The 24,803-nt window shown below is 38.3% G+C and overlaps 1 protein-coding gene across 3 annotated transcripts in view; it reads left to right on the forward strand.

The window, feature by feature from the left end:
* LOC124397013 (transcription factor COE3) overlaps positions 1-21,891 on the forward strand; it is a 91,047-nt gene extending 69,156 nt beyond the window's left edge. For 2 of the 3 annotated variants that reach the window (XM_046866452.1, XM_046866451.1), the window contains exons 11-16: positions 3,332-3,420; positions 10,338-10,403; positions 10,624-10,798; positions 15,193-15,378; positions 17,127-17,216; positions 18,303-21,891. In XM_046866452.1, the coding sequence (XP_046722408.1) occupies positions 3,332-3,420; positions 10,338-10,403; positions 10,624-10,798; positions 15,193-15,378; positions 17,127-17,216; positions 18,303-18,334 (638 nt within the window). In that variant the 3' untranslated portion in view covers positions 18,335-21,891. The remainder of the gene's footprint in view (positions 1-3,331; positions 3,421-10,337; positions 10,404-10,623; positions 10,799-15,192; positions 15,379-17,126; positions 17,217-18,302) is intronic. The other variant, XM_046866453.1, reaches the window with a different exon arrangement.
* The last annotated feature ends 2,912 nt before the right edge of the window (positions 21,892-24,803 follow it).

Here is a 24,803-nt window from a genome sequence, read left to right on the forward strand (position 1 = left end):
ATACGAGTGCGTCAGTGTGCGCGGGGTCAGGGTTCGGCGTTGAGCGCGCGCCCGCCACCGCGCCAATTACCGCGCCGCACGCTCGCTAACGCCAGCGTATTGATCGGGGAGGAGGAGGGAGGGGGGGAGGGGTCAGAGTGCAGGGGGATTTTAATAAGAGGATGAATGGGCTTAATTTCTCAACAGATTGACGCAGTGTGAGGGAGGCAACTCACACACACACACACACACACACACACACACACAGGTTTTCACACTTTCCTTATAAGGACTTTCCATTGACACAATTATTATGAATGCAGATGATTAATATACCCGTTGACCACTTGAATGTTTCCTCATCTATCTAAACTGTTGGCGTACAAAATAGATAATTATGAGTTCGCATCTAATATATACAGTTAACGTGCGAACGCCACGTGGATAGCATGCTAAATATCAAAATCTGATATCCACCAAGGCCCGATTATCACCTTAACGCTGCTAAGGTGTTTACGATAAAACCGCTTGTATATTATAACGTATATATAATGTATAAGGATAGATGTATAGTTTATCGTAGGCATAGAACGGATTGAAGTGAAGTGTGTGTGAATAAAACGCGTGGAAGGGGATGTGAGAAACGTACGATCGGACAGACGATTACACGAAAAACCATCTTTTCACGCTCTGCGTTGAGGAGACGCTAAAACTTTTGCACTTGTATATACACAAAATTCAGGGTTCGGCACGTACCTCTGTTTTTAAGAGACGGTTCGGTTGAATTTCAGGGGGGAAGAAATGTAAAACTGCTTATAAAATTGCTTGTCATCTTTTTTATTAACGCACTTTATATACATTATAAACATTAGTTAACATAAGAAGTTTTTAAAACAATTTTTAAATTAAATTATAAAAATTGTATAAAAAAATAATAAAATACTATAAAGATAAAAAGATATGTATTAAAATAAATCGCATAGAATAGAATAAAATATTTTTATTATACTGATTAAATTGAGTCATTGATTAAATTGGCACAAATTCAATTAATTAAATTAATTTAAATAAATGGAAAAATGTATCAGTTTACATTTGTTAGACATTTGGGTAATGCATAAGTATATATAAGTGTGTGTGTGTGTTTTTCACACATTTCACCAAACAAATGTCTTCCTTCCATCCTTCATTCATTCTGGACATAAAATTCGAAAGAATCCACTTCGTGAGATTTCGTTTATGCGCAAAACATCAGAGTTTTACAGCGCACTACAAATCGTATCTCGCTGCAAATGGTATTTCCGGTACTGAGTGCGAGGAGGAGACTAAACGATACTAATAACGATGCCGCTGCTCAGTAAATTTGGGAGGAAACTCAGATATTGACTATATTCAAATATGCAATATTGGATTGCGTTCATGATTGCACATGTGTACCGAAACCGAAAGCTCTGTACCGCAACTGGTACGATTGCGTGTCTCGTTACATCCCTAAATATAAATATATATAATGATTTGAACTTTGCTACAGTTGCTATGTAATAGGCTGCTAACAGAGAGCACCTCTCCACATTCACACCATCAGCTCACAAGCCCCGCCCACTCCAAACTCTTCTGTCAGCTCACTTGTCCTCTCCCCCCCTTCCTGACAAAAACTGTCTTCAAACAAATTCGATTGTGCTGCTCGCAGGGGCCCTTTCCTGCTGCCAGAAAACAAATATTGTTATAATGGTAATAACATCTATTTGCCTTGCGCGACAAACGGCGGCGGGCCCCTTTTGAAAGGGCCGGCGTGCTCCCGCGCCGAAACCTTATTCTTATTCATGAAAGCTCGGTTATGCATATTAGCGCAAACTAGCTATTCTACTCGCTCCGTTCAGACTGTCAATCATCCTTAACCGATACAAGAGGCATCGGTGACAAAAGCAGAGTGGGCACGAGGGCTGACAAATTGTCCCCAAAGTCAAATTTGACAGCCTTTTATGATTAATGGGCTTGATTATGGAGAAATATCTGCCTAACAGTTTTTCCGGGGTGTTTCCTGTTCTCTCTTTTTTCTCTCTCACTCTTGTGTTCTTCTCACGCGCCGCGAAAGCGAGAGAAAGGAAAACTGAGCTCTAGAGTGGGGGAATGAAAAATCAAATGTATGTTGGGGGAAGGTGGAGGGAAGGAGGATTAAATTAGGCACTGTGTGAATGAGAAGTGAAGGGGGGAGAAGCAGGTCAGCAGAGACTGTCTTCATAAACACTTTCTCGCTCCCTCTCTCTCTCTCTCTCTCTCTCTCTCTTTAAACACAGTTTTTGATGAACTTCTTCTCAACTCACTCAGTGGTCCTTCCTCAGTCAGAACAACTCTCAAGCCATGTTTCCTGAACATCATCATGTTTCTTCAACTATTTTACTTTCATTTTTCAAATACTTTGTGCTGTGAAGCTTTGATTTGATACAGATTATACTTTACTGTATGCTACCTGCTTGACACTACACAGCTATAATATAGTATTTATTGTACTGTACTGTACAAAACATATAAGACTGTAATCAGTTATATAGGATGTGATCTAATACACACCTTTTACTGGTTAAATGCTATGAAATATGGCTATACTGGACCATACATTCATTCAACAAGCATGAAATATACAGTTCAACAATATATACTATACTATACAATACTATACTATACAATACTATACTATACTATACAATACTATATTATACTATACAATACAATACAATACTATATTATACTATACTATACTATACGATACGATACTATACTATACTATATGATATTTTATGATACTATACTATACTATACTATACTATACTATATACACTATTCTTTATTCATTCGCAAAACACACCCCGAGGAGTTTGTGGATGTATGTGGAAGTGTGTGTAAGAGTGTTTTTGTTCAGTTCCTCATTAAGCATTAGCGCCTCATCCAGGATCTACACCTCACCTTGCGCTCCAATGCTCATATCTGGGAAAGTCTCCGGAAACGTTCTGTAACTCAGAACAGAAAAAGCAGTTACGGACACTAGCTAAACGAATAAAACTCTGATCCGATCATTTAAATACAAGTGAAATCAAATTCGATTGAAATGGCGGTAATTTAATTACGTATAGCAGTAATCAAACACACCGTATAAAGGCATGTGCTAACCTCGTTCCGACCTTTTAGAAAAAAAAAAAACAAGGATCGATTTCCAAAAAAATGGTTGTCGAATTCAATCCTAATATATTTACTGTACCACAGAACAAGAGCGTACTATATCACCCTGTAACGGTCTGTGTGTGTGTGTGTGTGTGTGTGTGTGTGTGTGTGTGTGTGTGTGTGTGTGTTTCAGCTCTGAATGAACCCACCATCGATTACGGCTTCCAGAGGTTACAGAAAGTCATTCCACGCCACCCCGGAGACCCCGAGAGGTTACCTAAGGTAAGTGCACATTTAACATGGCGATGATGGAGATCTGCTTTAGTGTTCTGCACATTTTTTTGGGTTTTACAGCTTTAGAATTCATATAAAATGGATGTCAGTGGGTCTAATCTCTTTTTTGATGTGGGTTAGTCTGTTGACAGATAGCAATAATTGTAAAATTTATTTTTTCTTTCTTATTCTTTCTTATGAATATTTTATAGTGAATAGTCTCCAGAACCAATAGCAATAGAGACTGGACAAAGAGTTTTTTTATTGGTTAACAGGTTGTCAAATTGGTGGAAGGTTTATTTTCCTGCATCCTTAGTGACAGCCTGGACAATTTCAGCTCGTTGGTTGGGTTAAACACACCTTTTAGCTTGTTTAAAATCTAGGTTTGGGTGGGAAACAAGATAATACCTCATCGTAAATAGGGGTGTAGTTGCTATTTTTGGCGCTTTCACCGCCGTGGCATGGGTTCGATTCCCGGTCAGGAGAGTTCCTTCCTTCGGAGAGGTGATAGCTTAATGATTAAGTAATTGGACTTCAAAATACTACTTCTGGGCCCTTGAACAAGATCCTTAACCCCAAAAACTGCTGAGTTGGGAGAAATGTATACCGATCAGCCATAACATCAGATCCAGCTGCCTGATATTGTGTAGTTCTTAAACCATTTCTGAACAGTTTTTGCAGCGTAATGGGGAATATTATCCTGCTGGATGAGGCCACTAATATTACGGAGTAAAATAGCCATGTATAAATAACTATAACATATTTACGACAGCCTTTCCTTACTCAGATATACAAAAAAAACTTCACCCAAATATTTTTTTCTTTACTGATGTGCTTAGTCTCAAATTAAGCACCAAAATCCGCCATGATGCTCACATCCGGCAATTAAAACCGTCCGTGCGGAAACAAAGCAAAAGTTCCGTTTGGTGCCCTGATGATTTACATAATTTCACCATCATTATTTATTTACAAGTATTTTTACGAGCTGCCCCGCCATCTGAAAATGTAAACAATCTTGTCTGTTTGAGCAACTAGCTCAGCGCGAAGAAATGGGAACCTGTGGTTTTTCCACTTTTTTCCATGCCGTTAATAGACATGAAATATTTCCATATTTCCATATTTCCATATTTGCCGATGCCCAACTTGATTAGAGTATTAAAAACTTGAAATGTGTATATTTAAGGTACATTTTGAACTGATACAAATGTGTGATTAAGTGGCGATTAATCACGAGTTAACTCATGACAATGATGCGCTTAATCGCGATTAAAGTTAAGGGCGACTACCAAATGCCATAAATGTAAATAATTTAACGATTCGCTTTCCTACTCGTGCAATCCTTTATTCTTTGATAAAGACAAAAAGCCACACTGACACCTACACATGCACTCCGAAAAACCCACAATCATCCCACCACCACCACTGCCACCCAAACCCCCCCTCGCAGGTGCCGTGTGCGGTTTGCCGCCTGGTTAGTATGAAAAGATTATTTTGCCCTAAAAAGGCAGCACAGCTAAGTGAGCGAGATTTGTTCGGGCAGAGGCCCGCTGTTCCGACCTGATGCGGACTGACACCTTAAAGCAGCTGCCAAATTGAAGCCATTTATCAAAAGCTGGCGTCTGAAATCTGGGGGAAAAAAAAGAAGCTGTTTATTGGCGAATTGATGCTAATAGTAAGCATATGGCGTCTAGGCCTCTTCACGGAGGGAACATTAACTATCGCAGGCATGAGATTTATTTATTCAGGAGGAAAACTCAATAAGAATGCAGATGTTTCTTTCTCTCTCATTCTCTCGCTCTTTTTTTCTCTCATTCTCGTTCTCTCTCTCTCTCTCTCTCTCTCTCTCTCTCTCTATCTATCTGTATATCTCTCTCGCCCCATAATAGTAAATATTGGAGGTAAATAAATACCTTCATATCTGAGCATGCAAAGGAATTTGGATAAAGTGTGTAAATATACAGTCAGGTTTATCGTGTGTGTGTGTGTGTGTGTGTGTGAGGCAGAGAGTTGTGTTTTCTTCACCACTTCAGTGTGTTATTCACTTCCTTATCAGTGATATCTTGCAGTATCTTGTTCTCTCTCTCTTATGTGATCTAGTGATCAGTGGGTTTATGCTCCGTGTGTGTGTGTGTGTGTGTGTGTGTGTGTGTGCGTGCGTGTGTGCGCATGTGTGTATGTGTGTGTGATTTATCATTGTTAAGGGAGCTGTCGGGGAGCTCCTCCTCGGCGAAGCTGTCTTGCCGGAGGCGGTGGATCCAGAAAGCCGCGCTCTCATAATTGAGCCCCTGGAAAGAAAGAGTGTGGAAAACCAAAGAGAGAGAGAGAGAGAGAGAGAGAGAGAGAGAGAGGAGATTGAAAGAGAGAGAGGGTGTGTGCATGTGTGTGTCAGGAAACGTGCGGTGCTGATACAGTGAGAGAACACACTTGGAGTCGAGCGAGAAAACACACCCAGACTTGTTCAAATTACCCCAATACACTACACACTCGAGCCTTCACATTTGGAACTATTTGTACTGTAACAGGATAAAAATTTAATATAAAAGTTATATAAGTGGGAGATTATAGCCCCGGATATCTATGAGGGTACTGTGGAGAACCATGAAGATGGATTTGAATTATAATTAATATAAAGTCTGGGACAGTGACTTATAGCTGCAACTAGCATGCACAATTTTACATTCAACTGTCCATCAGTCCATCAACAATGATATAATTATTTATACTGTCCATAGTGGATGGACACTCGGAGTCACCCAGATGAACATGGGTTTTCTTCTGAGTCTGGTTCCTCTCATTGATTGATATGGTGCCACTTTCTCTGAGGAGAGATTTATTTATCATTTTTGGAAAGAGTCTCCTCCTTCCACAGAATTAGAGCTCAGTGGTCAAGACTGATCGTTTTTTTCATCTGATCAGAAGGTTGTGAGTTTTAATCCCAATAACACCAAACAGCCACAGTTTCACTCTTCAGCATGGCCCTTAACCCTGCAATGTTTACTTAAAACACGTAACTAAACACACACACACACACACACACACACAGAAATAGAGAGAGAGAGAGAGAGAGAGAGAGAGAGAGAGAGAGAGAGAGAGAGAGAGATCGTTACTCTTTGCGGTCACTTCTGTCATTGCGTAATGAAAACAGACTATTGTGAACAATGTAAACCTTTACAGCATTAGCATTCGGTGTGTGTGTGTGTGTGTGTGTGTGTGTGTGTGTGTGTGTGTGTGTGTGTTGGTGGCAGCACGGGTGCATGGCAGGGTGTCGTTGGCCAAGCATCCGAGACATTAACTAACTTCTGCTTTATAATGGAGATTAATGAAGTGAACAAACCGCCAGAGGGAGAGAGAGAGAGAGAGAGAGAGAGAGAGAGAGAGAGAGAGAGAGAGAGAGAGGGAGGGAGGAGAGAGGGAGGGAGGAGAGAGAGAGAGAGAGGAGGAGGAGAGGAAGGAGAAAGAGAGAGAGAAAGAGTAAATAAGGGAGATTTGACAAAATTGATAAATAAATGAATGGGAGAATGAATGAGAGAGAAATAAAGAGTTAATGAAATAGAGAAAGTGAATACGTAAGTGGATGAGTGAGTGAAAGAAAGAGAGAAAGTAAATGATTAAGAGAGAGAGTGAATTGGTAAATGAATGTAAAGAGTGAATGAGTGAGAGAGAGAGAGTGAAAAGTGAGAGAGAGAGAGAGAGTGAATGAGTGAGTAAGAAAGTGAATGAGTGAGAGAGAGAAAGTAAATTAGTGTGAGAGAGTGACTGAGTGAGAGAGTAATTGAGTGAGTGAGAGATTAAATGAGTGAGAGAGAGAGAGTAAATTAGTGTGAGAGAGTGACTGAGAGAGAGTAATTGAGTGAGTGAGAGATTAAATGAGTGAGAGAGAGTAAATTAGTGTGAGAGAGTGACTGAGAGAGAGTAATTGAGTGAGTGAGAGATTAAATGAGTGAGAGAGAGTGAATGAGAGAGAGTGAATGAGTGAGTGAGAGAGAGTGAATGAGAGAGAGTGAATGAGTGAGTGAGAGTGAATGAGTGAATGAAAGAATGAATGAGTAGTGAGGGGACGAGTGGAGGAACAGCTGGAGCTGTGTGTGTGTGTGTGTGTGTGTGTATAAACAACATAACTTTTTTTATAATGCATATAGATGGGGCTTCCTCTGACTACTCTTCCTCCTTCTCCTTTTCTTCTTACTCCTCTTCCTCTTTCTTCTCATCCTCCTACTACTCTTCCTCTTCATCCCCCTCTTCTTCTTTATCGCCCTTTTCCACTTTAGATTTTTTCTAGATTCATTACTTAAATTAAAAACATAAATTTAACACTTTTTTTATATATATTTTAAAAAAGCAACCATTACAGGCTCCTCGATTGTCCACAGGCTGCCGGCTGCCCACCCAAGCAGAAGTTAGATATCATGCTGATGTTTTCTGTGGTATTTTCCCTTTGATTGGGTGGGCAAGACGTACATTTGGATGGGCCAAGCCCACCCCTGCCCACTGCTGCTGCCGGCATGCTTCTCCTCCTTCTCCTTCTCCTCCTACCCCTCATCTTTCTCCTCTTCCTCACTCTGATATATTTCCCAAAATAAAACATGACCCCAACACTAATGATCCTCATGTAACGATTCCACAGATGGTACAAGTGAACGACATAAACAGAAAGACACAGAGAGAGAGAGCGCGAGAGAGAGAGAGAGAGAGAGAGAGAGAGAGAGAGAGAGAGAGAGAGAGTTCTACACAAACCCTCCACTCTCAGGCCAACCCTGTACATCTCAGAGCACATCCACTTCATTAGCAATGGGATTCAGACTCTGTCATGTGACTTCCTGTAGTCCATAAACATGAAGCAAGCTTGGCTGGGCAGCGGGAATGTTACGTGGGCGGAACAAATACATTCCTACTGTGCTGATTGGTCAGATTAGATTTCCTGTAACAGTGTACACTCGGACCGAGATGCTATAGTTACCATAGTAACGGCTCATTCACAGTGAAAAAGGACTGAAATGACTGACTGGGGGGCTTCAGGTTAGAGGTTTATTTAACATTTATTAAAGGAGTCTCCAGTGCGAGGGCTTTACACCACAGCTGTGTTCTTTCTTTCTTTCTTTCTTTCTTTCTTTCTTTCTTTCTTTCTTTCTTTCTTTCTTTTGTTATTTTATTTGTTTTGTTTGTTTCTTTTCTTTCTTTCTTTCTTTCTTTCTTTCTTTCTTTCTTTCTTTCTTTCTTTCTTTCTCTTTCTTATTTTGTTATTTGTTTGTTTGTTTGTTTGTTTCTTTTTCTTTCTGTCTTTCTTTCTAAATTAGTTTTTCTTCTGTTTAGTCTCGTTTTAGTTTTTTTCTTTGTTTATTTCGTAGTGTTTCTTTGTTTGTTTGTTTGTTTCTTTTTTATTTCTCTTAAAATTTCTTTCTGAATTAGTTTTTTTCCTATGTAGTTTAGTTTCCTTTTCTTTCTTTCTTTCTTTCTTTCTTTCTTTCTTTCTTTCTTTCTTTCTTTCTTTCTTTCTTTCTTTCTTTCAGATTTTTAACTAAAACAGAAATGCAAAAGGAATGACATTTTGCTGCAGGTTTTATCAAGTGTGTGCATGCGTGTGTGTGTGTGTGTGTGTGTGTGTGTGTGTGTGTGTGTGTGTGTGTGTGTGTGTGTGTGTGTGTGTGTGTGTGTGTGTGGTCCACCTGCAATACCCCAGAGACCTCCAGCAGAGGCTCCCATAATACCAGCTCTGACACTGAAGGGCTGAGAAAACGAGGGAAAGAAGAGATATTGTGTGTGTGTGTGTGTGTGTGTGTGTGTGTGTGTGTGTGTGTGTGTGTGTGTGTTTGTTTTGTTTAGCCTCTCTAGATGCAGTTGACACCGCCAGCACTGCTGTGTGTTTTTCTATTTATTAGCTGTGTTACTGTTATTAAAAGAGCGATCGCCACAGCTCACACAGCAACAAAGCCCGAGGCAGAGAGAGAGTGAGAGAAAGAAAGGGATAGAGTGAGAGTTAGAGAAAAAGAGAGAAAATGAGAAATTCAATAAAAAGATGTTTTCAATGTTTATACCTCTTGAAATTCTTTACAATAAAACCAGATATGGAAAAAAGTTATTCCAAAAAGTCACGCATATTTAGCAACATATTCATAAAGTGAGAAAGTTATTTGTATTCAGAATCGTGTTACACATCTGGCTTGAATTACTATATATTTTTAAATCTTTGAGGTAAAAATGCCATTTTTGTTTTCTGTCAAATAAAGAATAACATAAAGAATTGAAATCCGTCGATTGTATTAGTAAAAAAAAAAAAAAAAAAACAAGTGTTGAAATAATATCTTCTGCTCTAGAACACTTTTGGAATGAAAGCCAGGTGTTTAGTATTTCAGGTTCGTGTCCTGGATGCCAGTGTGTAAGATTTTCGGGTTTAAATCTTCACATTAATTAAGTTAATTTATTAATTCTTACAAAATGTGGCAAAATGATTGGGGGTATATATGGGGCATGGCAGGGGCAGATACTTGGTACTTGCAAGTTACTGTACTATATATGTTATTGTATTGAACTTTTCCTTTAAGAAAAGCAACATGGAGGCAGATAAATATGGCACTCAATGATGTTCGAAAACAGGTTAGCATGTGCATGTGTGTGTGTGTGTAGTGTGTGTGTGTGTGTGTGTGTGTGTGTGTGTGTGTGTGTGTGTGTGTGTGTGTGTGTGCGGAGTGTAAATGAAATGCAGACAGCTGTTTTTCTATCGCTCTTTGTCACGTCGTGCCGGAGCAATGCATCTGCTACGTGTCTCTGCCATAATAATGACATTTTAATGCTTTCAGTGTTATAACGCCCCGTCCTGCGGCCGTATGCCACCTGCTGTAATGATTTAAATGAGTACAAAATGTATATATATATATATATATATATATATATATATATTAATATGTATGTGTGTGTTTGTGTGTGCACAGGAGGTGCTGTTAAAGAGAGCAGCAGATCTGGTGGAAGCTCTTTATGGAATGCCTCATAATAACCAGGTATTATTATTATTATTATTATTATTATTATTATTATTATTATTATTAGTAGTAGTAGTAGTAGTAGTATTTTAGTGCTGGAGCAAATAAAAAAGCATAAAAAAATATTCCATTCAATCGTTAAAAGAAAATCTTTCATTCTTTTATTTATACTACTGATCTTCACTATTGAGGGTGCCATTTGTTTTGGAACTGACCGCATGCCGCTTGTTTCTCTCAGGAGATCATCCTGAAGCGGGCGGCTGATCTTACCGAGGCCCTGTACAGCGTGCCACGCAGCCACAACCAGCTGCCGTCTCTGACCGGCTCGGGCGCGCACTCGGGCATGATGGGAGTGAACTCGTTCAGCAGCCAGCTCGCCGTCAACATCTCCGAGGCCACGCAGGCCGACCAGGGTGAGTGTGTGTGTGTGTGTGTGTGTGTGTGTGTGTGTGCAGCTCTATGTGTGAAGCTCTATAATCACTTGTTTCAGCACTATGACTGCTGCAGAGACTCCTGAGTTAGTGTGTGTTTGTGCAATCAAATCCGAAATCTGATTTAACACACAGCGTATGACATGTAGTGAATTGCTTTTGTCCAATATGTAACTAAAAAATACAGGTATAAGATATAACTATATAACTATACTATAAAATATATATACAAAATAAGACAGAAAGGATTGGGGATGGATATAATAGAGGCCAAAGGTGTTAATAGTACCTGAAAATCATACTTGAGTAAAAGTATCGATTTTTACCTCAGAACTGACTCGATTACTGACTACAAGTCAAAAGTCACCAGTTCCGAAATGACTTGAGTAAAAGTGATTCGAACGGTACTCGAGCGTTCGACTCGTATTGAACGTGGGCTCAAAAACGCACAAAGACGCATGTTCGCGAAAACAAAACAGTTGATTTGTGAGGTTTTATTTTCCAAAATACACTGAACAAAATGATCAACGCAACACTTTTGTTTTTGCCCCCATTTTTCATGAGCTGAACTCAAAGATCTACGACTTTTTCTTTGTACACAAAAGTCCTATTTCTCTCAAGTTTTTGGAATTGTTTCAAGATCTTTTTGGACTGAAAATAACGACAGCAGTATGATAAAAAAAAAAGTCAAATACTTTACAACACTGATAAAGGCTGGATACACACAATATTTCTTAATACTCCATCGAACAGTCATTTTGCTTTGTGGATACACAATAAATATGTATATATGATGTGTTTGCTACAGCACATGACACAGTAGGGATTTACAGAACCAGCTAAATAAAGGGTAGGCAGTTATGTAGTTATGTCCTTCATTAGGTGCAACAGCATTGTCGTCCTTTTTTTTTCTTCTAAAAAAGCTGATGTAACATTTATTTTGCATAACCAAATATTGGGATGAGTGTATGGAGAGATAGAGAGAGGGAGAGAGATTAAGTCACATTGTTTTGACATGCTTGTCATACACACACTTCAGAGGTGCCATTCATCATGAGCGTCTCTCGCATAACACACACATGTTTGCAGGTCGTGTACACGTGTGTGTGTGTGTGTGTGTGTGTGTGTGTGTGTGTGTGTGTGATAGAAAAAGAAAAAAGAGAAAGAGAAAGAGAGAGAGGGATGCTGTTAATGAGTGGAAATATGTAGAAGAAGACAGTGTGAATATAAAAACACAGTGTTTAGACACCGTGTCTGACAACCCGCTTTTTCACACACACACACACACACACACACACACACACACACACACACACACACACACAGCTGTTTGGTACAGTGCTTATGTGTGTATACATTTTGTTGTTTAAGCGGTGCAAAATTTCCCAAGACATACATAAGAGCATTTGATATGTTGGGAATTTTACCAGGTCTTATAGTGAAAAGTGAAGTTACTGAGGTTGCATATAAGGTTATGTTAAGGTTAAAGTTGCTGAGGTTAAGACTGAAGTTTTTGAGGTTAAATTTGAAGTAACTGAGGTAATGTTTGATGTTTCTGAGGTAAAATTTTAATTAACTGAGGTTAAGTTTGAAGTTACTGAGGTAAAGGTTGATGTTTCTGAGGTAAAGGTTGATGTTTTTGAGGTTAAGGTTGAAATTTCTGAGGTTGAATTTGAAGTTACTGAGATTGAAGTTAAAGTTACTGAAGTTGAAGATAATAAGGTTAAGTTTCAAGTAACTAAGCTTTAAATTGAGGTTAACGTTGAAGTTATTGAGTTTGAGGTTAAAGTTACTAAGGTTAAGGTTGAAGTAACTGAGGTTGAGTTTGAAAATTCCAAGGTTGAGGTTGAAATTACTGAGGTTAAAGATAAAGTAATTGAAATTAAAGTTTCTGAGTTTGAGGTTAAAGTTACTGAAGTTAACATTGAAGTTATTGCATTTAAGGTTGAAGTTACTGAAGCTGGATTTGAAGTTGCTGAAAATGAAATTGAAGCTACTGAGGTTGAAACTGAATTTATTGAGGTTAAGGTCAATGTTACTGAGGTTGAGGTCAAAGTTACTGAGTACATTTACATTTTTTTTTTTTATCATTTGGCAGACACCCTTATCCAGAGTGACTTACAATTATCTTATCTGTAGAGGGTTAAGACCCTAACACTGACAGCTTGATAGTGCTGGGATCATCCGATCAAAAGTCTAATAGGTTAACCAGTGAATTATTAAGTTTAAGCTTTTGGTTCAAGAGGCTAAGATCCAGATTCCAGAGGATAATGTCTGATTTTGCTTCAGAGGTCTGATCAGCTGCAATAGGATTACGTCTGATTAGCTCCCAGAGATAAAAGATTCGGGTTCCAGAGTTTGATGTCTGATTAGGTTCCAGAGGACAAGATTCGGGTTCCAGAGGTTGGTGTCTGATTGGGTTCCAGAGGTTAAAATTTTGGGTTCCAGAGGTTAGTGTATAATTAAGTTTCAGAGGTCAAGATTCGAGTTCCAGAGGTTAACATCTGATCTGATTCCAGCAATTAAGTAGAATCAGGTTTCAGAGGTTAATAGAGGTCTGATAAGGTTCTGCAGCTGAAGCACTGGTCTAGTTAAAGTTCTGGGGTTAAGATTAATGCTCCATAGGGTGTGATTCTTATTGTAAATGTGTGTATGTGTGTGGATGATTTTCCTCATCCATATATAGGACCTGTTCACACACCAATGTCTTGGGGACGGTAGATGTTGTCTGGACAACAATCCACTACCCTTAAGGATAATGCATTGTCACATGTAGAGGACATTGTAATTATTACCTCAGGTTTAATTAGTCCCTTGAGCATCACACTGGTTTTAAGGACATTCAGTCCATATAAACACACAGTGCAAGATGGTGTGTGTACAGTACAAGGAGGAAAGTGTTTCAATGTCTGCTCAGAGGAGCCATGGTTCTCCTCAACCACCAGCTCTGTTTCTCCCTGACAGGAAGAGAGAGATGAGTGGATCGCTCCGTTTATGACAAAGGAAGAGAGAGGAGATGGAGGGAGACAGAAAGAAATCCCACTCGTTCCCTTGATACATCTCTTTCTCTCTTTCCCTTTCTTCCTCTCTTCTTTCCCATTCTTCTCTCGGCTCATCTGCTATCCTCATTCAGGCAGGAAAGAACACCTACAGAACCCCATGAGGTCATGGGAAAAGAGCATAAAAACACCCTACTACACACACACACACTGTTATTTTTGTGCTGTACGAGTTACAGTTATATACACTGATTAAAACATTTGGCCCCGTATCCTCTGTCATTTCCTCTCTCTCTCTTGATTATATACTGTAGCACAAATGTTATATCATCTTCAAGGTTGATGCTAATCTCAGAACAAATGGCAGTACTTCTTCTGGTACTTTTTGGCACTAAATGTGGCCAGGAACCGGAGACTATTTGACTTATGTTGCAAACAGCCAACCATTTTTACTCAGAAGTCTTAAATAACTCAAAAAACATAATGCATTTACCTTTAAGATGATAAAAGTGTACAAAAGATTGTTTTGCAGCAGAGAGTTTTGCAGATCCTGTCGGCGTATGCAACATTTTCTTACATTTAGAAGAAATGTAACCACAAATCACGATTTCAAATTGATGCTTTTAATGCCTTGTAGCCATTTTATGATGATTTAGGCAGTGCAAAGTTGGTACCTGTCGTAGCTTTCTTCACACCTTAGCCTCAAGTGCAGAATTGAAGACCTGAAATTTAGACACACATTTTTTCTGATCTCGGGGTACCACTTGTCCACGCTATCCTTTTAAAGGTTTTTTTGCTTTTTCCTTGTCCTGTGTGTAAGTGTCCACGCTATGACCTCCGAGATGGTCTGTGTGGACGTCAAGATGCCATGTCCTCATATGCTGTCATTGTATAAGAATGAGGCGGATCAGATTACCGAACCGACATGAGATAGTCCAGCTCCACCTGTCAGTATTCAGGATTCAGACAATGCGAAGACTCTTCAAGCTTGGCTTTAGTTTGAGCTCATGCATGAGTGTGTGTATGTGTGTCTTGGCTCTCTTTTTCTTCTTGATACTCAGCCAGCAGGCCAGCACTCCATCAATGGCCTTCCTGCTGAGAAATTCAGCAGGACATGAGGAGAGAGAGACTAAGAGAGAGAGACAGAGGGAATGGGAAACACATGTTAGAAGGATAAGTGGAAGGCCAGCGTTGACACTCTTTCTTATTCCCTTTTTTTTCTTTCCCCTGATGCACACATATCCAAAACAATGTGTCCTGGTTAAGCGTCCATGTCCACAGTGGTCTATCATAGCTTATAAAAATGAACAGTAACAACATACTTACTTCTAATAACAAACTCTGTTCTAAACCTGCTGTCTTTGTTCCATGCCGTAGGTTACTCACGTAACTCCAACAGCGTGTCTCCTCGTGGCTATGTGCCGAGCTCCACGCCTCAGCAGTCCAACTACAACACCATCACCTCCACTATGAACGGCTATGGAGCTGCTGGCATGACCAACCTCGGCGTGCCTGGTTCGCCCAGCTTCCTCAACGGATCCACTGCCAACTCGCCCTACGCAAGTGAGTGAACACAAACCTAGACTTACTAACAGCTAGATCAACAGCAGCGTGGCTGTTTAACTCGGGTACAAGATGCACTGGTGTATCTGTACAAGGGAAAATGCAGTGCACCTGGTATTTATTTGGTAAAATGTGACTAGACATTCCAGACCTATACATTTTGAAGTGTTACCTGTAGATACCTGCAGAGGTTATCTTTGGTCCACAGTTTTGGAATTTTATCTAGGCAGGACTTTTTGTCTACCTGCATATGTGTTCCGTACCTCCTTTATTGGAGTGTTTATAATCGACCAAAAGAGGTTCAGTTGTGTTTCGCCTGTACAGGTCTTTCTGTTTCGGTGCTAATGAAATTGTCCTATATTGCAATGTCTTACCTGTAGAGATATTTCATTTGGCAGAGGTGTCTTGGTATTCTGGTATTTGATCAATTTGCAGTCTTTTCCCGTTTACCTATTGACAGTCTTCCCTAGGTGGCTATTTTGCTACCTTGCCTAGACAGGTGCTTGGAGTTTTCTTATAGTTTGTCTGTATGGAACTATGTGTTATTGTGGTCTATACCTGCTGTCTAAACTTGTCTACAACTATTGCTGTAGTTGACCTACATATTGAGTTGTACTGATGGGTCAGGAAGGTCAGACTGCATTTGATATCTGGTTGGATTTGCACTATCAGTGTTGCTCTCAGTCAACCAACTTAGTTTGAGACAGTCCCAGGCTTGGGCTACGAGGAGAAAAAATCTCTGATTAAATCCACTTATGCTCATCTTCCTCCTCGTCCTCCCTAACACATTAACACGCCTGTCATGCGGCTTGCAGTCTATGCCGAACCTTAGCTTAGCGTTGATTCACAGGCACAGCCAACATGCTTCACAGGCACGTCGAACTGATCCGAACATGTAATATGGCCTCCTGGGTAATTCAACTGTGCATTTTATTCCTCAAGTTGTTGTAAGTCAAGTCATATATTCCGTCCACGGTACTCGCGTTGCGTTTGATTGGCATGTGGTTGGCGTTCACAAGGAAGGCGACAGGGATTTTATTTAGTTTGCTTTTAGTGCAGGACGATTTTGCTTAGAAAATAGATTCATTTCAAGGTTTTAAATAATCTATATTCTGAAAGGTTACTGTGGGGAGATTTAGAAGCTTTTTTTTTTCATGTTTTTCAAAGACATTGAAAATGCATGCTTGGTGTCATGATTTTTCCCTTCCTGTTCTTTCTGTGTGTCTTTGTGTGTGAGAGATTGTGATAAAAGAAAGCTGTGGTTTTTTATTGTTGCTGTTATTATTATTTGTGATGCTCTATAAAAGATGTAACCTATGGTTTATGTAAGTTATGGATCAACTTTGCCATTCCGGTAGCATCCTCTCGCATCCCATCCTCCTGCTCCCTTCCAATCGTTCCTCTGCACTTCATCCGAGCCCTAATAACCAGCATGAGCGTCTTCCCGATCACCTACTCACTCATTCCTCATTCACCTCATTGTGTGTGTGTGTGTGTGTGTGTGTGTGTGTGTGTGTGTGTGTGTGTGTGGACACGTGCAAATGTGTCTGTTTTAGTCACCCCCCCCGTTCATCCTTTTCACCATCACCCTCATCATCATAGTCATCATCTTTCTTGTTTTATTCTTTTTTTTTTCTTTTTATCATCATTTTTTTCTTCATTTGCCTTTTGCCATCCATCACTTCCTCCCTCTACACATTCCATCACTTTCTCTTCCTCATTATCTCCTGTTCATATGATCTCTGCAGTCAAACAGAAGAGCGCCTTCGCCCCCGTCGTGCGGCCTCAGACCTCCCCGCCCCCCACCTGCACCAGCACCAATGGGAGCAGCCTACAGGGTGAGCATCCCCACCCCTCTCCTGCTTCTCAGCCAATGAGAACCATCCTAGAGCATCTAGACTTATCAATGGTCCTAATCAACAACAAACAATAAAAAAAATCAAACCAGGATAAAAAATACGCTATACAAAAATATTCAAAGGTCAAAGTTGATCCATAACTATGAGACTTAGGTCCTGATCTGTTACTGCAGCAGGGATCGGTGTTTGTTTAAAACAAACAAAACATTTTACATTGATTTTTTTTGTGTTTAATTTCTACAAATTGACAAAGGTTATTGTTGATCCATCATCATATTTTTTCCCTAAACATTTTTTGTGATACAGGCTTATATTAATATAATAGACTAGAAAATAATGTACTTTTTTTTTTCACAGAATTATTTAGATAATAAGTAACAGTAATTCACCCATTTATTAATAAGGAAAAAAAAATTGCATATAATATAGTATAGTACATATCAGTAATAGCATCTACTATGATTCACATTTTTTCTATCCTGTTATTCTTTTTATATATTTATCTTATTTAATTAAATATTTATCTATAATTTTATTTTTTATGAAAAGTGATTGAAGAACACTTTCAAATTAACAGTAAATACTGAAATATAATATTAATGATATTAATTAAACCTCACACAATAAACAAACAAACAAATACAAAAAATATTCTTTTCAAATAAGTTATATAATTTTTATTATTTTTAATTTTTTTAATTTCTAATTTCTTTATTAAGTTTCAATACAATGCATTTGGATATACATTTTTTTAATATTTTGTTAATATATTTGTTAATATAATTTTCTATTACATATACAGTGTATATAACATCTGCTTACTTTATTTGATGGTTTATCAATTTTGACATGAAGTTCAGTCATTGATTCCACGGATCTGCAAGGTAATTATTGATCATGTGTAAGTCATGTGACCCTGTTGCTCAGCCATGGTTTTCCCTGGGTTAGGATGTTAGGACGTGGTGTTACGTCAGGGTGTCGATGTAAAGACTTATTAATAAAGTATATAAGTGCAGAAGTGTGTTGCTGGTGGCTTATTTGTGGTGTTTGTGTTTTGTTTTGCAGCCATGGCCGGTCTCATTGTCCCTCCCATGTGAAGCCGGAGCTCTTTGAGTTTCATCTGATGAATAGAAAACTCCAAGATTCTTAATAGTTCAAGAACCACCTTGAACGTCATCGTAATAAATATCGTCATCATCATCGAATAGAGGAGTTTTTTTTTTGTTTTTGTTTTTTAGACAACCTGGACAAAGTGCATTTAAAATAAACTTTTGTTCATATTTTGTGTGGGACCGAGTCCCTTTTTATCGTCGTCTTCTGGGACTCGTATTTTGCGGCAGCCGGAGCCAAGAATGCGAAGGCAGCTAGACTTCAGGATTCGAGATGATTTCAGTGACGAACTGAACACTTCTGTAAAAAAAAAACATGCAGCTGTGACCCATCGGCTCGGCACCGGACTTTAGATTGTTTTTTGCATGTGGGAGTGGATCTTGTTTAATTTCAATTCACGTTCACGAACTTCATCATGTAATGATGGAGCGAGCTAAACGGAAAAGCAAACGAGCTCGTAAAAAAAGAAAACAAACCCCTCGAGGCTAAGAAATAAGGAATGCTCAAAATGCTAACTCCTTTCGTACTTCTTACACGTTTTTCATCGACTCGTGCGGTCTTGCCAAAATCCGTTCCTACACGTTCATTTTCTACCATTGAAATCAATACAGAATTTCAAGAATGAGCTTACTAACCTGATCCAGATGCACAACAGCTGGGATCGAATTTGAAGATTGAAAGAATCTGCATTATTTTAATTATTTTTTTAATCCTTAGAACCACGAGTCGATGAGTGTGTAGGTTCATTAGTCATGAGTCACAGGTGTGTGGATCGCTAGATTGAAATTTTGAAAAACCAGGAATGCTTTCTGACACTTTTATTCACATTTAGGTACCAGACATTTATTGTTAAACTTCTTGTGAACATTTTTTTGTATGTATTTATAAAAAAAAGGATGTTTGGAGATTTCTTTCTTGATTTTAGGCCTGAATTATAGTACCACATATCTCTTGATGTCTTAATATCTTTTAGATCTTGTACAAAAAAAAAGTGTGAAAAGTCCACAAACAAACAAACAAACAAACATAAAATCCCACCGAAAAATTACATCTTAGGTCACATGATTTTTTTGAAAGAAAAAAAAAGCAGGAGGTTCTCTCTATCAATTTTGTAAAAAAAAAAAAAAAAAGAAAAAAACTTTTTTATTTGTGTTTACCTTTTTTTTTCTTTTTTTGTAAACAGCATTTTGCATTCTGGTCGCCTTCCTCTTTCCGTGAGTTCTTGTGAAGAACGCGTGTATGTTCATCGTTTTTTGTCTGACTGCACTGTTTTCCATTGGGGCACTTACATGAGTAATGTATCTGAATGAACTTAAAAGAACAAAAAAGAAAAGAAAAAAATATGGTTCTGCAAACATGTGCCATCCTCATACATATTTTTTTTTTGTGATGACTGAGATGGAACAATTGAATGAATTTCAGAAAAATTTTAATGTTCAATTTTTTTTATTTATGTGTAAAAAATTAACCAACCAACCAACCAAACAAAAAAACTCTGCTAACAATAGATTTTTCACTATGATGATCTAATCTAAATTCATTAGATTTTAATTTAAAAAATGTTCACAAATTCTTATTAGAATTTCAAAGTGGAATGTTTTTTTTTCCATTTATCACCTGCACTGGTTACTTATGCAAAGTAGATTTAATGTAAATCACCTTCAACTACAGAGCGGAACTGGAAGAAATTGTGTAGTTAAAAAGTTCCTTCAAGTTAATGTTTTTTTATTTATTTACTTCTTAAGTAGAGATAAGATTAACACTCCTTGGGTACCTACACTATTTTGACAAAAGTTCCATAAGCTCCACCTATCTGGAAAGATGTTCCAATGGATTTTGGAGTGTTCTTGTGAAGAACTGTGTGAATAAAGTCAGGGAGTGATGTAGGTGAGGTGAGGAGGCCTGGAGTGCAGTCAGTGTTCACATTCATTCCAAAGGTGTTCAGTCTTTGACGAATTCTGGTCAGGCTTTTACTGCTACACTTCTATTATAAAAAATAACCACCATGTAGTTTTGCAACACCATGACTGAGGTTCCTCGTGGTTTGTTCAGCAGATGGATCGGAAAAAGAACAACGGTGACCCTGATTTGGATTGTCCATTGTAGAAACCACGTAGAGACTGTTTGAAAGCAGCTTCTCGACACAAAAACTGTAGCCAAAGGTGAATTTGACATGGATGAGGAAGGAGCTAGGGATGTTCTGTGTTGACATTCATCAAGACCTCTAACCTGGACCATCTGAATAAAGCGAGAACAAAAGATTCTAGAAGATCGATAGGTGTTTATAGAGTCTATAGAATAAAATGCGATGGTGGCGTGTTAAGTTATAGGAAAACGATCCAAGCCACAAACATTTTTTTTGGGATTCTTTAGCGATCCTACAGAAAATCTTGACCTCTTGTCTGTTTATGCGCACTGACACTGGAGACTCGTTCCATGAGTGCTAAATTAATGTCTCCTAGCAAGAAAAGTCATAAAAGCCTGAATTGGCATCTAGAGTATACAAACCAACTTGTTGAATATGGCCACCTGACAGCTTGGCAACAGTCTATAGATGTTTTTCTTTTCAAGCCTTCTGCTTGAACTAATGCTAAACAAATAAAATAAGCCATATTTTTATTCACCATAATCCTCTGACTGGAAAAAATCAACAATGATGACCACAACTCAAAATATTTCTACTTGAGAACTTGAGGTGGTCCTTCTTGAGTTTGAGTTTAGCGAGTGGCATCGAATCAAAGTGGCTGCCCAGAGTGTCAATCTTTCATTGACTGTAAGGACATGTATCCATTTTGGCCAATAGTACTGGGACACCGGACTTTTCCAAACATGTGGTTCTTTTCCAAAACTGTTACTGTAGACCTCCACCTTAATGAACATAAATAAATATGAATGCTGACTGTGCCCTCACCTACATCAGCACCTGACTTTACTACCATCCTTGTGGCTGAATGAGATATCACACAAATCTCTACAAAATCTATGGAACATCTTTCCAGAAGAAGCTTATTCTGACTGCAAATCTTGAACATTAGGTGTTGACAAACTTTTGTCACTATAGTGTATTTTGCTAGTTAACATCCATCCTTTGATACATCTCTAAATTATCCAGATAATACAGAATATACATCAGGTATAAAAGTTAGCACGCTAGCTTGATTTCCTCCTGCTAGCTAGCATGGAATCGATTCTACGACGTCACCATTTGAGATCGACTACCAGATATAAATTCAAAGCTCCTGTTTTATCGGTACGATTGTAGTGATCGTCGTCTCTTAACCGATTGAACACCCGAATACTAAACGGTGCAGATGTTATGAAATATATGTACAGGTGAATTTAGATGTAAATTCCTATACCAGATTAGGGTTATGAGTTGATGAGTGACTATAAGATATATCTTCCTTTTTTTTTTTTCTTCACAACGATGAAATGAAGTCATCACTGTTATGTTCTGTACGTGTGAAAAAAAATCTGTTCATTGTCTTACACATAAACACACATACACACACAAACACAAACATACACACACTTACCTGTCTATCCGTCTGTCATCGTGTTGCGTTTTTATGGTGTTTTTTAGGTTGAAGAACGCCGGGTTTGACTCTTTTTTTTTTTCCTTTTTTATTTCCCTGATGTTGAAAAAAGGGGGAAAGGTAGAAGGTAAACTGCTTTCTGATCTTTGTGAAATATTGAAATATATTGAAAGTATATCAAAAGCACAATGTTTAATTAATGTCTTTAGAACCCGAGGAGAACTCTTTCGTCTCTTCTCACACGTAAATGTGCTGTACATAAATGCATGTTTTTTTCCCTTTCTTTCTTTCTTTCTTTCTTTCTTTCTTTCTTTCTTTCTTTCTTTCTTTCTTTCTTTCTTTCTTTTTTTCTGTGATACCGTGGTTTTTGTACAGAAACAGACTAATAAAGATTACATTTGGCTTGAAAAAAAAAAGAAACACTTTTTTTCATTCGGATCCAACAGGAAACCAATCAATAATTGCAGTTGCTCACAGTACAATTAAAGTCAAATCAAATGTTTTGGTGTGTGAAAGTGTTTTGCTGAGGCACATGCAGCAAGCCCAAGGCCTGCTTTCATTTTGGTTTCTGGATCGTCTTTAAATACAGAGGAACTGACTGCTGTTTTAATTCTATATGTTTGGACTTCATAAATGATTTTGCTTCACTTAGACTTAAAAGGTCTAAACCTCAGACTCAGCCGTGGTTTAGTGTTGGAACGTGCTCTTAGACAGGTTTGTAAGAAAGCTGAATGCAGATGGAGGTTATGCTAAAAGATTAGCACTGATCTTAGCACCTATCAGTTAAAGCGTCAAGAACAAAATCTTTTCAGATTTAATTGATAAAACTGCTCTTTGTCTGAACCTCTGTGCTTAAACCAGCGAGAGCACATTTTTTAGATTCTAGTTCCCTCACATGTGAGGATTTCTTGAAATTCTTTGTGAAAAAGGTTGACAAAATTAGACAAGTGATTGTCATTTTGATCATGTCTCCTTTTAAGTTCTAGCGGAATAAGTTAGGCACGTAAAATCATCTTCTACTCCACTGGATTCCGCTCCAACATGGTTTTTAAAAGATCTGTTTGAAACCAGCCAGAGTGTACTAGCTATTGTGAATAGTTCCTTATCTGAGGGTTGTGTTCCATCTTTTTCAAAAATGCAGTGGTTACCAGTCAAGTATAAAATTGATTTTATTATTGGTTTTTAAAGCGATACATAATTTGTCTCCAAATTATATCTGCAGTCTTGTAGGGTCTTCAATAAAAATCAATAAATCTTAATGTTGGCTGTTCCTCAATCCAAAAAGAAATCAAAAGGTGATCACGGTTTTTCGGTAGTAGGTCCTAAACTGTGGAACAGTCTCCCCCTTTACATTTGGCAGGCTGCATCCATAGCGGTTTTTTAGATCTCAGTTGAAGACACATTTTTTTTAGTCCATCTTTGAATTTTTGTAAATTTAGTGAAGCACTTTGGGCAACAAAGTTGTATTTAAATGTGCAATAGAAATAAATTAATCGAAAATATAATACATTTCGAATTAAGGTATCTATTCAATATAGATGCTGTAAAATCAATGAATTTCTAATGTTATTGAAATATACTATATGAAATGTGTAGCAGCAGCAGAGATGCCAAAAGTGCACACATCCTTCATTCCAGCAGAAGTACAGATACTTATGTTTTAAAAGACTCTGGTAAAAGTTGAAGTTCTGACTGCACTTTTTCACTCAATTTAAAGTAAAAAATTTGGGCTCTGACGTGTGATTAAGTAAAAAGTAGTCATTATTACTACCTGTTTTAGTGTCACGCTGGTAACTGGATTATAATAATATATTCATACAAAATAATATAAAATTGTGTTACCTAATGAATGTATCCAGGCTGAACATCCACCATATAGAACCTTTGTTTGAGGTTTGAGAAGAGCTGATAGTGCATGAACTGTGTGTTTGGTGTCTGGAGTGTACTTTGGCCCGTGCTTTTGTGTGTGTGTGTGTGTGTGTGTGTGTGTGTGTGTGTGTGTGTGTGTGTGTGTGGCGAGTGTGTGTGTGGGATGTGAGATATGTAAGGCGCTGATACACTCCCACACACTCAGCAGATAACACACAGGCTTCCTGTACATCTGATACTTCGTCTGATATCAAACAGCATCAAAGTGCTAGTCAAGGCTTTATAGTTTAAATTTACTGTTGTTGTGATTTTTGGATGCACGCTCACACACGCACACGTGCACACACACACACACACACACACACACACACACACACACACACACACACACAATCTTAAAACTACCACAGACTGCTTTGTTAATTCTTTACTATGTAACCAAAATATGTAATTCAAAAAATAAAATAATTTAAGAACTGTAAGAAACATTGAGGGAAAAAAGAGGACATATTTTTTTGACAATCATTTTGACAATTTTTTCTCCTTTTTTGTTGTTCGATTAAAGTGACTTGAATATACCAATTTGTTATTTAATTATTTTTTTTATGATAAGAAATGAAAAACTTTCTCTTAGCTTCTCCCATTAGGGGTCGCCACAGCGGATCATCCGTATTAATGATCCGCATGTTCGATTTGGCACATGTTTTTACGCTGGATGCTCTTCCTAACCCAACCCTTCCAAATTTATCCAGGACCTTTGGGACACTGGCTTGTGCAACCCTAATGGCTGGGGTTCGTTCCCTGACCGGGAATCAAACCCGGGCCGTGGCGGTGAGAGCGCCGAATCCTAACCACTAGACCGCCAGGGATTTATTAAAAAAAATTATTTTATTGATAAGAAATTATTTTAATTAATTTATGTTTGGTGTATAATCTAGAAAGTTGCATTTCCTAAGAAGGCATTTTGTTGGAAAGATAAAAAATCAAAATCAGATCTACACTATATGGCCTAAAAGTATTTAAACACCTAACTTTTCCAGCCGGATGTGAT

This window comes from Silurus meridionalis, chromosome 14, assembly GCF_014805685.1.
Source record: "Silurus meridionalis isolate SWU-2019-XX chromosome 14, ASM1480568v1, whole genome shotgun sequence".
Taxonomy (NCBI): domain Eukaryota; kingdom Metazoa; phylum Chordata; class Actinopteri; order Siluriformes; family Siluridae; genus Silurus; species Silurus meridionalis.